The sequence below is a fragment of the Nerophis ophidion genome, linkage group LG09 (genome assembly GCF_033978795.1).
Source record: "Nerophis ophidion isolate RoL-2023_Sa linkage group LG09, RoL_Noph_v1.0, whole genome shotgun sequence".
NCBI classification, from domain to species: Eukaryota; Metazoa; Chordata; class Actinopteri; order Syngnathiformes; family Syngnathidae; genus Nerophis; species Nerophis ophidion.
In genome coordinates, this window is record NC_084619.1 from 50,986,255 (window position 1) to 51,007,883 (window position 21,629).

At 39.8% G+C, this 21,629-nt stretch overlaps 1 protein-coding gene across 1 annotated transcript in view; it reads left to right on the forward strand.

Moving 5' to 3' along the window:
* The window catches only part of LOC133558724 (AT-rich interactive domain-containing protein 5B-like), a 157,142-nt gene that overhangs the window by 88,056 nt on the left and 47,457 nt on the right, over positions 1–21,629 (forward strand). Inside the window, exon 5 of the mRNA XM_061909874.1 lies at positions 21,278–21,330. Coding sequence (XP_061765858.1) covers positions 21,278–21,330 — 53 coding nt within the window. The remainder of the gene's footprint in view (positions 1–21,277; positions 21,331–21,629) is intronic.

Genomic DNA, 21,629 nt, shown 5'->3' on the forward strand with positions numbered 1-21,629 from the left:
ATCATGATTAATCCCTATTCAAAAGTGGGACTTCTTAATTGCTTCTTAATGTTTTGCTGTTATGCCTGAGGAAGAAGAAAACATTCTCCTCCTCCCCATTGTCTGTTTCATTCAGTTGACTACTATGTCATTGAAATTCTTACACAGGAGTATTTACGGGTTTTATACCACTATAATGATCTAAAAAAAATAAATTGAAGTGAATTAACTTCAACATCGTTTTATGTTAGCCTTTTGGCTAAAGAAAAACTAAATAAACAACTTACAGCTGTGTGTTAACAGAACTTCAGGCTGTATTTTAAGATAATTTTCTTAACCATAGGGGGCCATCAAAAATATTTGTTTGTATGAAGTTTCGTACTTAATTGTAATACACTTTTTCACCAATTGTGGTAGTAATGACTACATCAAACACTGGAGCATAAATGATTTTTTGAAGCGCAAAAATTAACATGTTTCGTACTTAATTGTAACAAACTTTTCCACCACTTGTGGCAGTAATGACTATATCAAACACAGGAATATAAATCCTTGTTTTAAGCGCAAAAATTAATAAGTTTTGTACTTAATTGTTGTACACTTTTCCACCACTTGTGGCAGTAAAATAAATAAATGATAAATGGGTTGTACTTGTATAGCGCTTTTCTACCTTCAAGGTACTCAAAGCACTTTGACACTACTTCCACATTTACCAATTCACATACACATCCACACACTGATGGAGGGAGCTGCCATGCAAGGCGCTAATGACTATATCAAACACAGGAGCATAAATCCTTGTTTTAAGCGCAAAAATTAATAAGTTTTGTACTTAATTGTTATACACTTTTCCACCACTTGTGGCAGTAATGACTATATCAAACACAGGAGCATAAATCATTGTTTTAAAGCGAAAAAATTAACACGTTTTGTACTTAATTGTAATACACTTTTCCACCACTTGTGGCAGTAATGACTATATCAAACACTGGAGCGTAAATAATTTTTCAAAGCGCAAAAATTAACACGTTTCGTACTTAATTTTAATAAACTTTTCCACCACTTGTTGCTGTAATGACTATATCAAACACAGGAGCATAAATCCTTGTTTTAAGCGCAAAAATTAATAAGTTTTGTACTTAGTTGTAATACACTTTTCCACCACTTGTGGCAGTAATGACTATATCAAACACAGGAGCATAAATAATTTTTTAAGTGCAAAAATTAATAAATTTCGTACTTAATTATAATACACTTTTCCACCACGCGTGGCAGTAACGACTATTATCAAACATAGGAGCATAAATCATTGTTTTAAGCGCAAAAAATAATAGTTTTGTACTTAATTGAAATACATTTTTCCACCACTTTTGGTAGTAATGACTATAGCTAACACAGGAGCATAAATAAGTTTTTTAAGCCCAAAAATTTAAAGTTTTGTACTTAATTGTAATACACTTTTCCACCACTTGTGGCATTAATGACTATCAAACACATGAGCATGGATCATTGTTTTAAGCGCAAAAAAATGTAAGTGGTGAAACTGTGTTATGATTTACAGTACACCTAAATTGTATTGAAACAAATATATTATTAATTTATTTTATTTATCTTAGCACTAAATATTTGTATGTAAATATCTTTTTCGTCAGTTATTTATGAGTCTCTTCTTTTGCAGTATATTTGATTTGTATTGATTTTGTAATCAGTCTGACCGAAGCCTTGATAATAATATTGGTCATTAACACACATCATTTGACAAGAAAACTTTAAGTAGGTAAGATATACATTTTTGAATACGATTAAGATGACTAATTCAGTGTTATTTTTGTGGAAAAAAAGGGCCTTGTTGTCAAAAAGGCTAAGGACCCCTGTTTTAAGATTTGCATTAAAAGCATTAAATGTCACGGAAAAAAAAGTCGCCCCAAAGAAACCGTCTCTTTATGTATGTCCTCTCAAGAACATCACACGTCTTTGATGGAGGTCGGGCACAGGTGGCACACGTGAACGTCGTAAAGGTCACGACGTGGCGCCTTCAAGGTGCGTCTTGTTTTGCTTGTCATTTGAGCGACCTGGCGGGCTTTTTCCTCTTCTTTGTCAGCTTTCATTCCGGCAGCGAGGAGAAGGCATTTGCATTCGCTCCCGAAAAAGATTCATCAAAAGAATGCGTTTCAAAAGAGCGGCGGGAGACGTGCGGGGAATGGAACAGCGACACTTTGTATTTGGCTTTAAACTCGTTATCCGCAGACTGCTGCGTGAAGGTGAGCTGCGGCCGCCGTCATCTGGTGTTAAATAGGTCAACGTGCACGCTTTTTGGCTTTCTCATTTGCCGGTAAAAAGAAAAACATGCTACTTCATTGCTTGGCAGCGAGCGAACACGCCAAAAAAATGAAATGATTCATAATTCATTGTCTTATTCTCATCACTAATGACGATAAAGATGTTGGTTTTTACCACGGCAACAGATGGCTGACGGATTTCGCCCTGTTAGCCGGCTCCTTCCCACATCGCAGTGATTTACCTAAAAAGGACCCCACGTTGAGTCCCAACACGGGCGCTTTATCCCACCTGGTTTTACCCGTGCAGTCATTAAACACTCACACAGAAGACAGAGTGTCATTTAAGAAAAAAAGACCCTGCTAATGTTGTATTTTATTTCTGCTGCTTTAACACACACACACACACACAGTCCATTTGTTCTCCTGCCTGCCCTGCTTTCATATTGAATTTATACGCGGCCCCCGGGGCTGTATGCATTAAACATGTCAGAGCAGAGCCGCTGATCTGAGGCCCTTCGGCCCCTTAGGTCTGTAATAAGCATGTGTACTTTACAGCGCCCGCTCTAAACCTTTCAAATAACGTGTTGAACCTCCACGACGGGGCATGTTTAAGTTATTATTTTTCACCACGGCTCTTTTAGAGCGGCTCTTGTTCATGCTAGGGTCTCGCTGTAGCTGCAACGCGATATATACAGTGGGGCAAAAAAGTATTTAGTCAGCCACCGATTGTGCAAGTTCTCCCACTTAAAATGATGACAGAGGTCTGTAATTTTCATCATAGGTACACTTCAACTGTGAGAGACAGAATGTGAAAAAAATCCAGGAATTCACATTGTGGGAATTTTAAATAATTAATTTAGTAAATTATAGTGGAAAATAAGTATTTGGGCAACCATTCAAAGCTCTCACTGATGGAAGGAGGTTTTGGTTCAAAATCTCACGATACATGGCCCCATTCATTCTTTCCTTAACACGGATCAATGGTCCTGTCCCCTTATCAGAAAAACAGCCCCAAAGCATGATGTTTCCACCCCCATGCTTCACAGTAGGTTTGGTGTTCCTGGGATGCAACTCAGTATTCTTCTTCCTCCAAACACGACAAGTTGGGTTTATACCAAAATGGATACATGGATGATACAGCAGAGGATTGGGAGAATGTCATGTGGTCAGATGAAACCAAAATAGAACTTTTTGGTATAAACTCAACTCGTCGTGTTTGGAGGAAGAAGAATACTGAATTGCATCCCAAGAACACCATACCTAATGTGAAGCATGGGGGTGGAAACATCATGCTTTGGGGCTGTTTTTCTGCTAAGGCATGGGTGTCAAACTCTGGCCCGCTGTAACACCGCCTTCACCGCTAATACTCATACTTGCAAACCCCCCACCAACCGATTTTCCAAGGAGACTCCCAAATTTCAGTGCCCCCCACGAAAATCACAGGGGGCAACCATTCTCCCAAATTTCTCCCGATTCCCACCTGGACAACAATATTGGGGGCGTGCCTTAAATGCACTGCCTCAAGAGTCCTCTAAAACTTTTCGTCACGTCTGCTTTTCCTACGTGGAAAGAGCGTGCCGGTCTAGTCACATGATGTATGTGGCTTTTGAACACACACACACACACGCTAATGCAATGCAAGCTTGGTCAACAGCCATACAGGTGACACTGAGGGTGGCCGTATAAACAACTTTAAGACTGTTACAAATATGCGCCACACTGTGAACCAACACTAAACGAGAATGACAAGAATATCCGCACTGTAACACAACATAAACACAACAGAACAAATACACAGAACACCTTGCAGTACTACCTCTTCCTGGACGCTACAATATAAAAATGTATTATTAGCCTGTGGGTAAAGTTTATTTTGATATTTACCTGAGAAGGCTGCAAATTGAAAAGAGGCATTCAATTTCTATTTAAATTTGATTTGATTTGCCATTGCTATTTTTAAATTATTAGTATTATTTGAAACTCGATTTAGCATGTCACTATAAAGTTATAAAAGTTCAATATTCAATGCAAAACTTTTTTGGGTCCCTATTAAAAGGTTAATTTGTTCAACCTTGGCCCGCGGCTTTGTTCAGTTTAAAATTTTGGCCCACTCTGTATTTGAGTTTGACACCCCTGTGCTAAGGGGACAGGACCATTGATCCATGTTAAGGAAAGAATGAATGGGCCCATGTATCGTGAGATTTTGAGCCAAAACCTCCTTCCATCAGTGAGAGCTTTGAATGGTTGACCAAATACTTATTTTCCAACATAATTTACAAATAAATTCTTTAAAATTCCTACAATGGGAATTATTGGATGTACCTATGATAAAAATTACAGACCTCTGTCATCATTCTAAGTGGGAGAACTTGCACAATCGGTGGCTGACTAAATACTTTTTTGCCCCACTGTATATATGTATATTTTTTTTACCACACGGAAACCCAGTTGCTGTTATTTATTACAGGTGGGGAGAATAGAAGTGCTTCAACGACACCACTGAGAATAAGCAGGTGTTAAAAAACAATATTAAAGTACTTTTCCCACAAGACTATACAATATATTTGTAGCGTTGGTGGCTGGCATAGTGCAGTGATTCTCTAACTGTGTGATTAAAATACAGTGTTTTATTTTCCCATATTCAAACACAGTGTTACTGTTTAATATTCCCTTAGATAAAACCCCTGCCTTGTTTTTAATTAGTAGGCCTACCACATTACTGTTATTTAATTTAGTTTTCCGAGGTGTTACTTGGTGAAAAAAGTTTAAAAACCACCAGCTTACTGTACTTATGAGTATGTTTACTTATCCATCCATCCATCCATCCATCCATCCATCTATCCATCTTCTTCCGCTTATCCGAGGTCGGGTCGCGGGGGCAGCAGCCTAAGCAGGGAAGCCCAGACTTCCCTCTCCCCAGCCACTTCGTCCAGCTCTCCCCGGGGGGATCCTGACGCATTCCCAGGCCAGCCGGGAGACATAGTCTTCCCAACGTGTCCCGTGGCCTCCTACCGATCGGACGTGCTCTAAACACCTCCCTTGATAGATATTTGTAAGGTTCTTTATTTTCAATGGAACATATAAAATGTTGGTTTTGTTTACTTGGGTGATATTGCCATCATACCTCTTACCACATATCTCTTATGTTTGACTTCCATCTACTGGTCACACTTATCATTACACCATGTACCAAATAAAATTGCTTCGAGGTCGGTGAGCAAAACCTGAATAATTCTGTACGTTAGGCGCACCAGGTTATAAGACACACTGTCGAGTTTTGAGGGAAAAAAGGATTTTAAGTGCACTTACAGTCCGGAAAATACGGTATGCTGATATTATTTGGAGTAGACTCTCTCTATTGTCTCACAGTTTCTGAGAATAACACATGACACCATTTTCTCAGCCTTCTTTCCACACGCAGAACAGGTTGCTGTCTTTGAAAATGTGGAAACTTTTCCTTAAGCATATAATTATCATATTTTTTGGACTGTATGGCATACTTTAAATCCTTTTATTTTCTCAAAAATTAACAGTGCGCTCTAAAACCCGGTGTGCCGAATGTCGGATTAAATCTGGCTCTGTTTACCGGCCTCGAAGCAATTTTATTTGGTACACAGTGTAATGATAAGTGTGACCAGTAGATGACAGTCACACATAAGAGATACGTGTGCACTGCAGGTTTGACGCCTGTTCAATAAATGACACTAGCAAGTACAAGTTAGCAGGCGAGCCCAAAACTTAGAGGTTTCATTAAGAAAATAGAATATTACAGACGGCGCTTGAAAATCTGTCAAAATGTTTAGTGACTTTGGTAAGCTACGAACCACACCACTTGATGGATTGTCGGCGCATTCCGGCTACCATAGTCAGACGTACTGTGCTTCAACACACGGGTATTATTATGGTGTGTGTGTATAAGAACCCCAAAATGGCACCTATTAGGAGATATATTATCTGGTGTTTTGTTTTGTTTTGACCTATCATGTAACTTTTCTTACCTCTTGGTACCTGTTGATGTGTATTTCGGACCTGCTTAAATCCCGATTATTTGCAATACGTCCGCCATTGTAGTCTATAAGCTCCTTCATTTTCCCTATCCTCTTGGTGTGGGGCATTCCTCCTCAGCTGTTGCCATCTTAGATATAAAGTAGCGTACAGTAAAAACTTATATCTGTTAGTAAACACGCTAAAAACTGCCAGCACAACAAAGATGACGGGCTGAAGACGCTGTCGAAGTGGAAGCATGTAAATAAGACCGCCCACTAGAGTTGTACGATATACCGGTATTAGTATAGTACCGCGATACTAATGAATCATATTCGGTACTATACAGCCTCTAAAAAGTACCGGTCCTCCATTCACCCCCCCACCCCCACTGCCCCACGTCGTGTCATTTCTGGTTTACGAGCAGAGGAGCATGTTCGGCAGCGCACAATCACAGAGTACTTACAAGCAGACACAGTGTGTAGACAGAAAAGAGAGAACAGACGCATTTTGGTTTATAAACTAACAATAAAGGTGAAGCTATAACACTAAAACGCCCTCCGGTAGAGATGCTTTAAGACATGGCTAGCTAGCTAGCAGCTAAAAAACAGCCGCATTCAACAGTGTTTTAGCTACTTCTATATAATAATAATAAGAATAAGAATAATAAACAATACTAACTAAAGTGTTGTCGAGAGCGAAGGAACACGGAAGTCCGTGGGGCAGGCAGATGATCCAGGGCAGGAGAGAAGAAACAAGGTCCGTGTCCAAGCGAGAGGTCGAGAATCCAAAAGAGCAGTCCGAGAAGCAAAGGAACAAAAAGGTGACGAGATGCACAGCTCGCCAACACAGGAACAAGGGCAAACGTGGAAGGACAAGGAAGAACAATGAAACACAGATGGGAACACACAGAGAGAGAGAGCATAAAGATCCGATGATCGCTTACTGTACGCCAATAGAAGGTTATATTCCGGCGCAGGATGGCAGGTTGAGCAGGCTTAAGAAGGCATGTATGTGAATGGGTGAATGTGGAAATGGTATCAAAGCGTTTTGATTACCTTGAAGGTAGAAAAGCGCAATACAAGTATAACCCATTTACATTTAATATTGGTCCTGGTACCAATATTGGTATCGGGACAACGCTACCGCCCACATAAAGCTCCTTGAAGATGATCTGTAAAACATAATTTATGCAACATTTTGACCAAAGAATCAACGTTACATGTTATGTAGACCACAAGGTAGTGTTTAAATGTAGAAAAACAAACATCATAATACAACTCCTTTAATGTGCCTTATTATCCAGTGCGCCTTTTGTATGAAAATAGTTTATAGTGCGAAAAATACGGTAGCATATTTCAAATTCGCAGTTGGCTTTTTCTGGCCAGAGCGCGGCCTGTGCAGTGTGTCACATACACGACAGATATAAAATCTTCTCCAAAAGCAATATTTTGACTCTTGACTTTCCATTCCTTGGATGTTGAGCTGGAAGCGCAATTGCTTATTTTTAACCTCAAGTTGGCGTCAGTGTTTTGTCTTTTCCTCGCCGAATCACTCTGCTCTCTGGAGGACGTGTTAAGGAAGCGGCGAAGACTTGTTCACTTTATCACCAATCAGCGTGCGATTGTGAACATCGCTTCCAATTTGTTTCCCCTCGCGCCGTCTTGTTGTCTTAATTGTCGTCTCCTCGGCTTCCGGTCCTGCATTGTCGGGGGTCTTTTTCTTTTTTTCTTCGCACCGTCCTTATCTGTGGCGTAATTGGCCTCTGCAAAACAGAGCGAAGGAATTGCTAATGACAAGACATGTAAGAGGGACGCATGTTATCTTCAGCACACACACACACACCGGCGCCCAGCTGGGGGTCCAGTGTGGTAATTACAGCTGATGCATAACAAGCTGCCTAAATAGTCCATCATGCAGTCGGACAACACAACATTCTGCACTTCAATCATCCCTACCTTGCACGCTGCCTTTGTTATTCCAGCCGGTCGCAGGCAGAGAGGGCAGGAAAAAAGAAAAAAAGAAAAAAAATCAATGTTGTCAAACGCGCAGATAGGAAAATGTCATTTTGACAAATGCAAGACTTTGTGTAAGCACAGATTGAATTTTGATGGATTTCTCCTCTGGGCGAAGGCCTCCCTTTGGTTGTTTTTTTTTTTTGTATTTCTAAGCCCGCCAAATAGAAATGTTAAAGAATAGAAGCAAACATGTGTTTGGTGTGACACACAAAATACTCGCATCAATCAGAATAAGTGGAGTGGGACGTTTGAGCATGTTGCCAACTTGCCAACCCTCCCAATTTTCCCAGGAGACTCCCGAATTTCAGTGCCCCTTCCGAAAATCTCTCGGGGAAACCATTCTCCCGAATTTCTCCCGATTTCCACCCGGACAACAATATTGGGGGCGTGCCTTAAAGGCACTGCCTTTAACCTCCTCTCACACCTGAAAAGGAGACTATTATATATGTCTCCGTTATCCATAGGTTTATCTACAACCCATAAAGTAGGCAGGCACGGAGCTATTTCCCAGCATGTGTTTATTCCAGCCGGCATGTTAACACACTGACATACAACATCTGGACTCCCATCATGCATTGTTTCAAAACTACGGCAAGTAGTAATGTCCAAAAACCGAACAGAAATGAAGTAAGAAGAAGAAGTACGCTTGCAAGTTCCAAAATGATTGGAAAAAAATAATTTCAGTCAAGGGGTATGCTCCGAGATCAGCGACAGGTGCGTAGATTGCCCACCTGGGCGCTTTTATCTGTTCACCTGTCATTCTATAAAAGGGCAGCAGCCGGGAAGGAAGGGGTTGGAGTGGTTGATGGTGAAGAGAAAACACGAGCAAGAGCAAAACGGAAACGGAGACGAGAGCGGATGGCTCAAAAACAACCCAAAGAGCGAGGCCGTCACGAGAGGTGATTGTTGAAAAGCAGAGCGATAAGTTTATTGCAAAATAAACCAAATCTCAAAACCGTCAAGTCTGTCCTGCCTCTATCGGGTGGTCCGGAAAACCCGAAGGTGCAAGACCTCCACAATTTGGCGCCCAACTCGGCTGGACCATTCCTCATGCTCAGGTTTTCTCTTCACTTTCAACCACTCCGACTTCTCCAACCCCTTCCTTACCGGCTGCTTCCCTTTTATTGAGTAACAGGTGATCAGATAAACGCGCCCAGGTGGCCCATCTACGCACCTGTCGCCGATTTCGGAGCGGCCACCGGCACACCCCGCCTCGCTGCAGGTCCGCAGGCCACGCCCCCTCACAGTAGTTTATATACCCACTAGTGATAGTGATACTGGAAAGAAATTGTATTCTTTTCTTTTCCTCCAGTGATATTGCTACGTGCAAAAAAGGAGTTTATTTGTTCTCCAGTGATAGTGATACTAGTAATAAAAATATTTTATTCGTCTTCCAGTAACACTGGAAATACATTTTGTTAATTGGTCCTGCAGTGATAGTGTGACTTGCAAAAATGTAGTTTATTTGCCACCCTGTAGGCGAGAAGTAGTTACTTTCATATACAAACCCCGTTTCCATATGAGTTGGGAAATTGTATTAGAGATAAATATAAACGGAATACAATGATTTGCAAATCCTTTTCAACCCATATTCAATTGAACGCACTACAAAGACAAGATATTTGATGTTCAAACTCATAAACTTTATTTTTTTTGCAAATTATAATAAATTTAGAATTTCATGGCTGCAACACGTGCCAAAGTAGTTGGGAAAGGGCATGTGCACCACTGTGTTACATCACATTTTCTTTTAACAACACTCAATAAACGTTTGGGAACTGAGGAAACTAATTGTTGAAGCTTTGAAAGTGGAATTCTTTCCCATTCTTGTTTTATGTGGAGCTTCAGTCGTTCAACAGTTCGGGGTCGTATTTTACGCTTCATAATGCGCCACACATTTTGGATGGGAGACAGGTCTGGACTGCAGGCGGGCCAGGAAAGTACCCAAACTCTTTTTTACAAAGCCACGCTGTTGTAACACGTGCTGAATATGGCTTGGCATTGTCTTGCTGAAATCAGCAGGGGCGTCCATGAAAAAGATGATGGCAGCATATGTTGTTCCAAAACCTGTATCTACCTTTCAGCATTAATGGTGCCTTCACAGATGTGTAAGTTACCCTTGCCTTGGGCACTAATGCACCTCATTCCATTACAGATGCTGGCTTTTGAACTTTGCGTCAATAACAGTCTGGATGGTTCGCTTCCCCTTTTGTCCGGATGACAGCATGTCGAATATTTCCAAAAACAATTTGAAATGTGGACTCGTCAGACCACAGAACACTTTTCCACTTTGCATCAGTCCATCTTAGATGATCTCGGGCCCAGAGAAGCCGGCGGCGTTTCTGGATGTTGTTGATAAATGGCTTTCGCTTTGCATAGTAGCGTTTTAACTTGCACTTACAGATGTAGCGACAAACTGTATTTAGTGACAGTGGTTTTCTGAAGTGTTCCTGAGCCCATGTGGTGATATCCTTTAGAGATTGATGTTGGTTTTTGATACAGTGCCGTCTGAGGTTTGAAGGTCACAGTCATTCAATGTTGGTTTCCGCCATGCCGCATACGTGGAGTGATTTCTCCAGATTCTCTGAACCTTTTGATGATATTATTGACCGTAGATGTTGAACTACCTAAATTTCTTGCAATTGCACTTTGAGAAACGTTGTTCTTAAACTGTTTGACTATTTGCTCACGCAGTTGTGGACAAAGGAGTGTACCTCGCCCCATCCATTTTTGTGAAAGACTGAGCATTTTTGGGGAAGCTGTTTGTATACCCAATCATGGCACCCACCTGTTCCCAATTAGCCTGCACATCTGTGGGATGTTCCAAATAAGTGTTTGATGAGCATTTCTCAACTTTATCAGTATTTATCGCCACCTTTCCCAACTTCTTTGTCACGTGTTGCTGGCATCAAATTCCAATGTTAATGATTATTTCCACACAAAAAAAATGTTTATCAGTTTGAACATCAAATATGTTTTATTTGTAGCATATTCAACTGAATGGGTTGAAAAGGATTGGCAAATCATTATATTTACATCTAACACAATTTCCCAACTCATATGGAAACGGGGTTTGTAGCTTCACACTGTGTATAGACATACTTTAGCTAAGTATGTCAATAGTAAAAACAACACATTGAGTCACTTTCATGGTCAATAAAACTGATGGACTAATAGCAGCAACACTGCTATTTGTGTCTTTGTCAGTGGTTGCACCAATCCTCTAAATTCATCTGCTTGGCGTGAAGGCGGCAAAAAAGCTGCTTTCCATTTAGCCGATACGGCAATATGTCATATCCACATTCCTTTGGCATGTTCCAATAAAGTCGACACCCATCATCAGCGCTGCGGCTGTTGTACTTCAACTGTTTGCGGGCGCTTTTTGAAACTTCAGCTCTCCACCTGGCCTCGTTTCAAAGGGAAATCGCGCGCTCTTTTCTTCAAATTTCGGGATTGTCTTCGTCACCCTGCAATTACATCCAGACTGAGCACCACATCATTTCACTTTATCTGACAACTTTAGAGGAATAACGCAGTCGTGTTATTCCATTACGCCGCACAAACTAGAGTCTCGTCTTTCATCCATGGTCCTTGGTGTGGTTGAAAGCAAAGACGTCCAAATGGCACAAATAAAACCAGCTTCACTTCACTTCAGCTCAAATGTAAACACAGTAAACCCTTTAAGGCCCAAAACCATCCTTTGCAACTTGACCTCAGAGTTGTGGAAAAACTGTTTGGATGGACTGTCACCATCATTAATCCTTTAATAACACGACAAGCAATGTTTTAAACACCATGTTTAGCAAGTGTAAAAAGTAGTTGTGCATCAAAATAATGCTTAGTGTTTTCTTTAAAGGTCATCAAAGTAAGTTACGATGATACGTATGTTGTGAGTTGCATTCCTAATTGTGTTCACAATTTGTAATTGTGCATCAAAATAATGCTTAGTTTTATGTTTATTTGTGAAAAATATAATATGTAATATGTGCATAGTACAAAGGAGATTTGTGGTCCTGGTTGTCTTACAAGTGTAAAAAGAAGTTCAAAACTTGTAATTGTGCTTCAAATTAACGCTTAATATTACATTTATTGGTGAATAAATAACATTATAATGCATAATATGTAAGTAATACAAGGTTGATTTGTGTTCCTGGTCGTCTTACAAGTGTAAAAAAAAATTTCACAACTTCTAATTGTGCTTCTAAAAAATGCTTAGTAATGCCTCTGTTGGTTAATAAATATTAGAAACCCCGTTTCCATATGAGTTGGGAAATTGTGTTAGATGTAAATATAAACGGAATACAATGATTTGCAAATCATTTTCAACCCATATTCAATTAAATATGCTACAAAGACAACATATTTGATGTTCAAACTGATAAAAAAAAAAAATTTGCAAATAGTCATTAACTTTCGAATTTGATGCCAGCAACACGTGACATAGTAGTTGGGAAAGGTGGCAATAAATACTGATAAAGTTGAGGAATGCTTATCAAACACTTGTTTGGAACATCCCACAGGTGTGCAGGCTAATTGGGAACAGGTGGGTGCCATGATTGGGTATAAAAGCTGCGTCCATGAAATGCTCAGTAATTCACAAACAAGGATAGGGCGAGGGTCACCACTTTGTAAGCAAATTGTCGAACAGTTTTAGAACAACATTTCTCAACGAGCTATTGCAAAGAATTTAGGGATCTTTAAAATCATCAAAAGGTTCATAGAATCTGGAGAAATCACTGCACGTAAGCGATGATATTACGGACCTTTGATCCCTCAGGCGGTATTGCAACAAAAACCGACATTGGTGTGTAAAGGATATCACCACATGGGCTCAGGAACACTTCATAAAACCACTGTCAGTAACTACAGTTGGTTGCTACATCTGTAAGTGCAAGTTAAAACTCTGGTATGCAAAGCCAAACCCATTTGTCAACAACACACTGAAACGCCGTCGGCATCGCTGGGCCCAAACTCATCTAAGATGGACTGATGCAAAGTGGAAAAGTGTTATGTGGTCTGACGAGTCCACTTCCATCCATCCATTTTCTACCGCATCCACCCATTTTCTACCGCTTATTCCCTTTTGGGGACGCGGCGGGCGCTGGCGCCTATCTCAGCTACAATCGTGGTGTCCTCAGGAAAAAAGAGCAAAATAACCATCCGGATTGTTATTGGCGCAAAGTTCAAAAGCCATCATCTGTGATGGTGTGGGGGTGCATTAGTGCCCAAGTCATGGGTAACTTACACATCTGTGAAGGCACCATTAATGCTGAAAGGTACCTACAGGTTTTGGAGCAACATATGTTGTCATCCAAGCAAAGTTATCATGGACGCCCCTGCTTATTTCAGCAAGACAATGCCAAGCCACATGTTACAACAGCGTAGCTTCGTAGTAAAAGAGTGTGGGTACTTTCCTAGCCCGCCTGCAGTCTAGACCTGTCTCCCATCGAAAATTTGTGGCGCATTATGAAGCGTAAAATACGACAGCGGAGACCCCGGACTGTTGAACGACTGAAGCTCTACATAAAACAAGAATGGGAAAGAGTTCCACTTTCAAAGCTTCAACAATTAGTTTCCTCAGTTCCCAAACGTTTATTGAGTGTTGTTTAAAGGAAAGGAGATGTAACACAGTGGTGAACATGCTCTTTCCCAACTACTTTGGCATGTGTTGCAGCCATAAAATTCTAAGTTAATTATTATTTGCCCCAAAAAAATTATGAGTTTGAACATCAAATATCTTGTATTTGTAGTGCATTCAACTGAATTTGGGTTGAAAAGGTTTTGTAAATCATTGTATTCTGTTTATATTTACATCTAACACAATTTCCCAACTTATATGGAAACGGGGTTTGTATTATAAATATGTAATATGTACATAATACAAGAGTGATTTGTGTTCCTTGTCGTCCCACAAGTGTAAAAATAAGTTTGCCACTTGTAACTGTGTCTCAAATTAACGCTTAGTATTACGTTTATTGGTGAATAAATACAATTACAATGCATAATATGTTCTATGTTTGTAATATGAGGGTGTTTTGTGTTCCTGGTTGTCTTACAAATTTAAAAAGAAGTTTGCCACTCGTAATCATACGACATGAAAAAAAAATGATATAATGCTCAGTCCTACAGTAGCTTTAATGATAAAGGCCTGATACCAGCGTGATTTGCTTCCCTGAAAAACTTAACTGTCTTACAAGTGTATAACGAAGTGAACCACTGGTGATACCCAAATATCATGACATTAAAAAGAATCATGTGAACAATGTACCACTTACACATACCCAACCTCACTTTTTTAAAGTGCAGTTGTTAAAAGAAGTTAACATTGGCTAATATTAAAATGTTGAAAAATATGCATCACAAAGACAATATATTAAGGTAATTTCACATACTGTATATAATGGTTTAACTCACACCGTGAAATTATTATTTAAATCCGATTAATCACACTTTTGAATTTGGATTAATCACAGTTTCTACAATAGCGTTACTTTACCGTTGTACTTTTGTTGACAAGTGTATTGTTCGTTGTCCACTTCTTGTCGTCAACGTGCTAGTAGCATTTTTGCTCGCGGCCTCAAAAATGTATATTGTTTTTAAATGACAAATTATACCTAAAAAGTTCCACTCTCCATTAAAATAAGTCACATTTTAGCCTTTTTAACACACTTGATACTAGGTCTGCATGATTAATCACTGTCGAATCGACGTTGAGGTTTTAATTAGTGCGATAACATAATCGCAAGAGGGTGAGTGTTTTTTTTTTTTTCTAAACAGTCACCGGCATTTGAGTGACAGACATCTTCGCCAATCAGAATTGTTGAGTCTCGGGTTTCTTTGTCGAAAGAGGTCTCACTCTATGCATCACTTTCATCACATCGTCACGCCTTTATGTAACAGTAGAATTAACTGAACGCAGTGAGCCCTCTTTTCAGTCATTCACAATCTTTGTCTCGGTTCAGCCAGACCGAACACACAGGACTCGCCAGTGAGAAGTTCCGCAAAGTAACCAAAATTAGGAAAGCCAAATGTCCCATTGTGGGAATATTTCAGCTTCAAATCGGATCGGCACTATGAGCCCATCAACACAAACAAACGATCAAAAATGCCATGATGGCAACAACAAAAAAGGACAAGCCGACTTAGTTTTTCCAACTGCAAAAAAAATGCATTTCAAAATGTTCATTGTTCATTTTTTTAAGTTACATTTTTGCTTACAGAAATGAGAGTTTGTTTTATTTTTTGTTTGTTTATTTATTCAGTATAAAAAATCTATTTGCCCTTCCAATTACAGCACAGAATGTATATCCTTTTAAATGGTTGCTTGCATTAATATTATATATTATGATTACACAACATTATAAACACTGTATTGTTTTTATCGGTTGTTTCTTCAGTTTTGGAGCATGATGTAGATCAGTGGTTCTCAACCTTTTTTCAGTGATGTACCCCCTATGATAATTTTTTTAATTCAAGTACCCCCTAATCAGAGCAAAGCATTTTTGATAGAAAAAAAGAGATAAATAAGTAAAATACAGCATTATGTCATCAGTTTCTGGTGTATTAAATTGTATAAAATGGGTTAAATGATAAATGGGTTGTACTTGTATAGCGCTTTTCTACCTTCAAGGTACTCAAAGCGCTTTGACACTACTTCCACATTTACCCATTCACACACACATTCACACACTGATGGAGGGGGCTGCCATGCAAGGCGCCAACCAGCACCCATCAGGAGCAATGGTGAAGTGTCTTGCTCAGGACACAACGGACGTGACGAGGTTGGTACTAGGTGGGATTTGAACCAGGGACCCTCGGGTTGCGCACGGACACTCTCCCACTGCGCCACGCAACATATTGCTCATTTGTAGTGGTCTTTCTATTTGGGAAAAAAAGATATAAAAATAACTAAAAACTTAAATAATAAATAAAGATTTCTACACATAGAAGTAATCATCAACTTAAATTGCCCTCTTTGGGGATTGTAATAGAGATCCATCTGGATTCATCAACTTAAATCTAAACATTTCTTCACAACAAAAGAAATCTTTAACATCAATATTTATGCAGCATGTCCACAAAAAATCTAGCTGTCAACACTGAATATTGCATTGTTGTATTTTTTTTTCCACATTTTATGAACTTACATTCATATTTTGTTGAAGTATTATTCAATAAATATATTCATAAAGGATTTTTGAATTGTTGCTATTTTTAGAATATTTTTTAAAACATCTCACGTACCCCATGGCATACCTTCAAGTACCCCCAGGGGTACGCGTACCCCCATTTAAGAACCACTGATGTAGACAATGTCTGTCTGCATAAAGCCAAATATTTTTTGAAGTAAAGTATTTCATATTGTTCAGATGTTTGGACAATAATATGTTGATTGAGAAAAGTAACATGTCTTCTTTTACTTGTTATTTTCACAATTGTATGCATTTATATATATATAAAGTCTAGAATCAAATCGCAATTTTGGAGAGAAAAATCGCAATTAGGCTTTTTCCCCAAAATCGTTCAGCCCTTAATTAGTAATTCAAAGGAAACAACAAAGACATACATCTTTAAATAATTTTGTCTCAACTGGATTGTTTGCAAATTGTGTCCAGTCCCGATGTGAGCTAATAAGCTACGACAGCCATCTTTGATCAGATATAATGAAAAGTAATGTTTTTTTTTCTTTGACATGAAGTAAGATGCAGTACAAACCGACAAGTAGACATTATTAACCATGCGGCCTTTGCCTGCAGTTTCAGCCATTTAATATCCTCATTTACATGCGCTGACATTTAAAAAATATAGAATAATATATAATTATACATAACGTCCCTGCTTGACTTTGCCTTTGTTGGGTATCTTGTCAAAATGCAGTGCACATGTTTTACTGTATTATTGAAGTACTGGTAAAATTAATGGTCCGACTTTTGCGATATCTCTAAAATGTGACAGTGGTCGTCTCCTTGTTTATCGTGACTTATTAGTTCTCGGCCCGACTGTGGGAAACAAATTCCCACAAAGTCGGAATAATATTGATAAATCAAATATTTTCATAGTTCATCATCATAATCGGCGGTCACTCAAAGCGAGTATGAGGATTCTCCTAGTAGGGGTGTATCCCTTTATGGAGGATGCCTGTGTGTGACTTAGTTTAACGTGGGGAGACTGGTGCACAGACAGTCACCACACGATACTTGACAGATCAGGGTCAGGGTCCAATGACATGGAGTCCGAGACGACTGGGGACCCTTTCCTGCTCTTCCCTTCATCCGCCATCCCAGCCGTTGTGACGCTACATAGGGTTCGCAATCATCCTCCGCCTGTTCCACCATTGAGGTCTTCACCGTATCCATGGCTAGGGGGCAGTCAGGTACGAGGCCTTTTCCAAGGTCCACCTGGGGTTATAGTAGTAAAGGGTTTAACCTCCTAGTGCCCCAAGACCCCATAGAGGAGCCTCCCCTGCCAGATGCACTTTAACATCATGCCCAGAACACATAGTTACAGCTCACAAAAAACTGTTTATGACATTGTAAATAAGCTTTTTACCATAATTGAAGCCCTCTAAACATGATATAACTCACCTTTACACACATTTCACGCAACATAGTAGCCTTGACTGTATAGATCACCATACTTGCCAACCTTGAGACCTCCGATTTCAGGAGGTGGGGGACGTGGTCAGGTGGGGCGGCGGCGGCGTGGTTGGGGCGGGGGGGCGTCCCCCAGTAACGCGTTACTGGGGGACGGCATGGCGCAGTTGCTGTGCCAGCAACCTGAGGGTTCCTGGTTAAATCCCCACCTTCTACCATCCTAGTCACGTCCGTTGTGTTCTTGAGCAAGACAATTCACTCTTGCTCCTGATGGGACCTGGTTAGCGCCTTGCATGGCAGCTCCCGCCATCAGTGTGTGAATGTGTGTGTGAATGGGTGAAAGTGGAAATAGTGTCAAAGCGCTTTGAGTTCCTTAAAGAGGTAGAAAAGCGCTATGCAAGTACAACCCATTTACCATTTACCATTTTACTTTGTAACGCATTAGTCCCAACACTGCCTTTAACCTGGCAAATATCTGTCAATCGCCTCAACATAATAATAGAAAACAAGACAAATTTTGCGCCGTAATACATATGATTTCATTTAGGCCAAAATTATGTCAAATATGCTTTTTAAAAATCTGTAATGTAGTGAAGCCGCAATATTTTAAGCTCAAGTGGTGAGGTAGGACTGCACAGCCAAACATTCTATTATAACCTGTCATGAGACAAGGAAGTGTGGATGTAAAGACTGTGTGGCATAACGATGCTGGATTTGTTCCTCCATGGATGCATCGGCAAGAATACAGCAAAAGGGTAAGAAATAAATAAACTTTATTTAAGTAATAAAACAGTCTAGAACAAAAATACTGGTGCTAAGCAGAAAGGCAAACAAATGGCGCTAGCATGGAAGCTAGGAATACAAACAGAAAAACTAGACTTGGCACGAAGGCACGAAAAAGGCAAAACAAACCATTAGCACGAGAGCTAGAATAAAACAAAGGCGTAGTGTGTAAGCTAGCGAGAATATACATACAGAGCAGTCGTCACTTGTTGCACGAAGGCAAATTAGGATCCCAGGCAGAACAACGAAAAGGGGCGAGCTTAAATAAGGGAGCAATCAATAGTAACAGGTGTGCGGGAACCGAGAGTAGCAGGTGGAACTAATAAACAACCATGGTGACAAAGCAAACAGGAAATAAGGACGTCAAACAACAGAGTGATACCAAAATGGAACAAAAACAAGAATATGGGTATGATCCGGACATCGGCTCATAACAGTGGATATACTTTAGAGAAGTCAGCGTACAGCTTGAATGGCATTACTGTCTACTAAAAACTATAGTTAACACATACATTGTGTAAATATTTGTCAGTCAGTATACCCACAGAAAATATGTCTGAATAGTGTGGTTGGTGTTAGCGACATTTTTATCGATTGCAGCCTTAATTCTCTTGGACGTGGATTCGCACATCTTATTACTGCTACCCCAAAAGTTTCTCATTGTCATCCCATTGGGTTGAGGTTTTTTCTTGCCCTGATGTGAGATCTGAGCCGAGGATGTCCTTGTGGCTTGTGCAGCCCTATGAAACACTTTTGATTGATTGATTGATTGATTGATTGATTGATTGATTGATTGATTGATTGATTGATTGATTGATTGATTGATTGGAAACACCGCCATGCGGCCCAGTTTCTGCACCACATATCTCACGACTTGTTGGGAATTGTCATGTATATCCTATTATATCCTACTAAGTAAGACCTACACTGTTTCAATGTCCATTTCTCTTTTGATGCAATTGTTGATGACTGAAGTACTGATCCCAACCAAAGCTCCTCATTCCACCCACCGGATTGTAAATAATGTAAATAATTCAATGTATATACTATGATGATTAACTTGTGTAATGACTGTATTATGCTGATAGTATATATTTGTACCATGAATTGATTAACGTGGACCTTAAACAGATTGAAAAACATATTTGGGTGTTACCATTTAGTGGTCAATTGTACGGAATATGTACTGAACTGTGCAATCTACTAATAAAAGTTTCAATCAATCAATCAATCAATCAATGTCCTGGTGATCGTCTTTAGTTTGGCTATGTTCTGTTTGGTTTTTGGATTTTGTCAGTTCCTGTCTTTTCACTCCCTGCTTTGTTTCCATGACAATCCATTAGTTTTCACCTGTCCTCATGTCACGCACCTGATTCATTTGGACTTGCGCACCTTTTGTTAATCACGTCACCTCTATTAAAGCCTGTAGTTGCCAGGCAGTCAGCCTGGTGACATCCCCCTCTACACACCCTTGTTATTCATGCTGATGATCCATGCTGCTCTTTTTCATGCTCTTTTCTCATTCCAAGTAAGTTTTCTTTATTCATGCCATAGTTTGCAAGTTTTGTTTTATATCCATAGTTTTGCCTTTGTGGTAGTTTTGTTTTCTTAGCCAAGTTTTGAACCTCTGCTGAGAGCGCCTTTTGTTTGTTCCTTTTTTTCGAGTTAAGATTAAAATCATGTTTTTACCTTCACGCCATGTCCGATCCAGTCGCTTTGCACCACGGGAAAACAAATCACACCATAGTCCTAGTCCTGACAGGAATTCATGCCTCCTCTCCAGGAACCACAGCTCACTAGTGATGGCAGCGCTCGTGCAGCATGTGCGACTGTCAGCAAGACGCATTTATATTGCTGCTCACTCGTGTTGCCATCCATTCACACACAGACGGCTGTGTGCATAGTCCTTTTCGGTGGATAGTAAAGCTGTACTGCTATACAAAATGTACACTGAGTACTCTAAAGTGCAACTAATGTTGCTTTAATTATGCTTTAACCAGACATACTGTTACCAAAATGCCTGCTGAAATGTTATTGGTGTACTCGCTTTTTTGAGACACTTTGTTAGACACACAATTAAATGGGATGTCTTACACTGTGTAATGTGTAATTGTCATGTTTTGTGGTCACATTCTGTTTGGTTTTGGACTCATTGGGCACTCTTGTTTGTTTTGTCACCATGACTACCAATTAGTTTTTACCTGTTATGTCACGCACCTGGTTCATTTGGACTCATGCACCTGTTAATCATCACAGCATTATTTAAGCCTGCAGTTGCCAGGCAGTCAGCCTGGTGACTTCATCCTCTACACACCCTTGCTCCATGCTGAAGATCCATGCTCTTTTCCCGTTTGTAAGTTTTGTTAGTCATACCATAATTTGCAAGTTTTGTTTTATGTCCAAAGTTTATGTTGTAGTAATACTTTTGTTTCATAGCCAAGTTTTTGTACCTCCTCTGTGAGCGCCTTTCGTTTGATCCTTTTTTTGAGTTAAGATTAAAATATGTCATCACCTTCACCCCATGTCCAGTCCAGTCGATTTGCACCACAGGAAAACAAACCACACTATAGTCCAAGTCATGACAGTAATATCATATATAATGTGTATTTACTCTAATGTCTGTTTGTTTGTGTGCCCACAGTCAATCTATGGACCATGTTTCAAGCTGCTCAGAAGCTGGGAGGATATGAACTGGTAAGCGTTCACATATGTTGCAGTTATATTTCCTCCCTGTATCGCTCTTCTTGTCTTTCTCAGCCCCCCTTCCTCTGTATTTCAGCCACGATTGTTCCAAGTAAAAAGTGCTGTTTGAAGCGGACATTTATCTATTTATTTATTTTTAGAGAAAATGCTGTTTGGATTCCAAATTCAAAGCAGTGGAAAACACATGCTGTTCTACAGAAGATTAGCCTGATTGCCCCCCTTTTTCTTTCTGTTCCACACACACACACACACACGCACACACACACACACACACACACACACACACACAC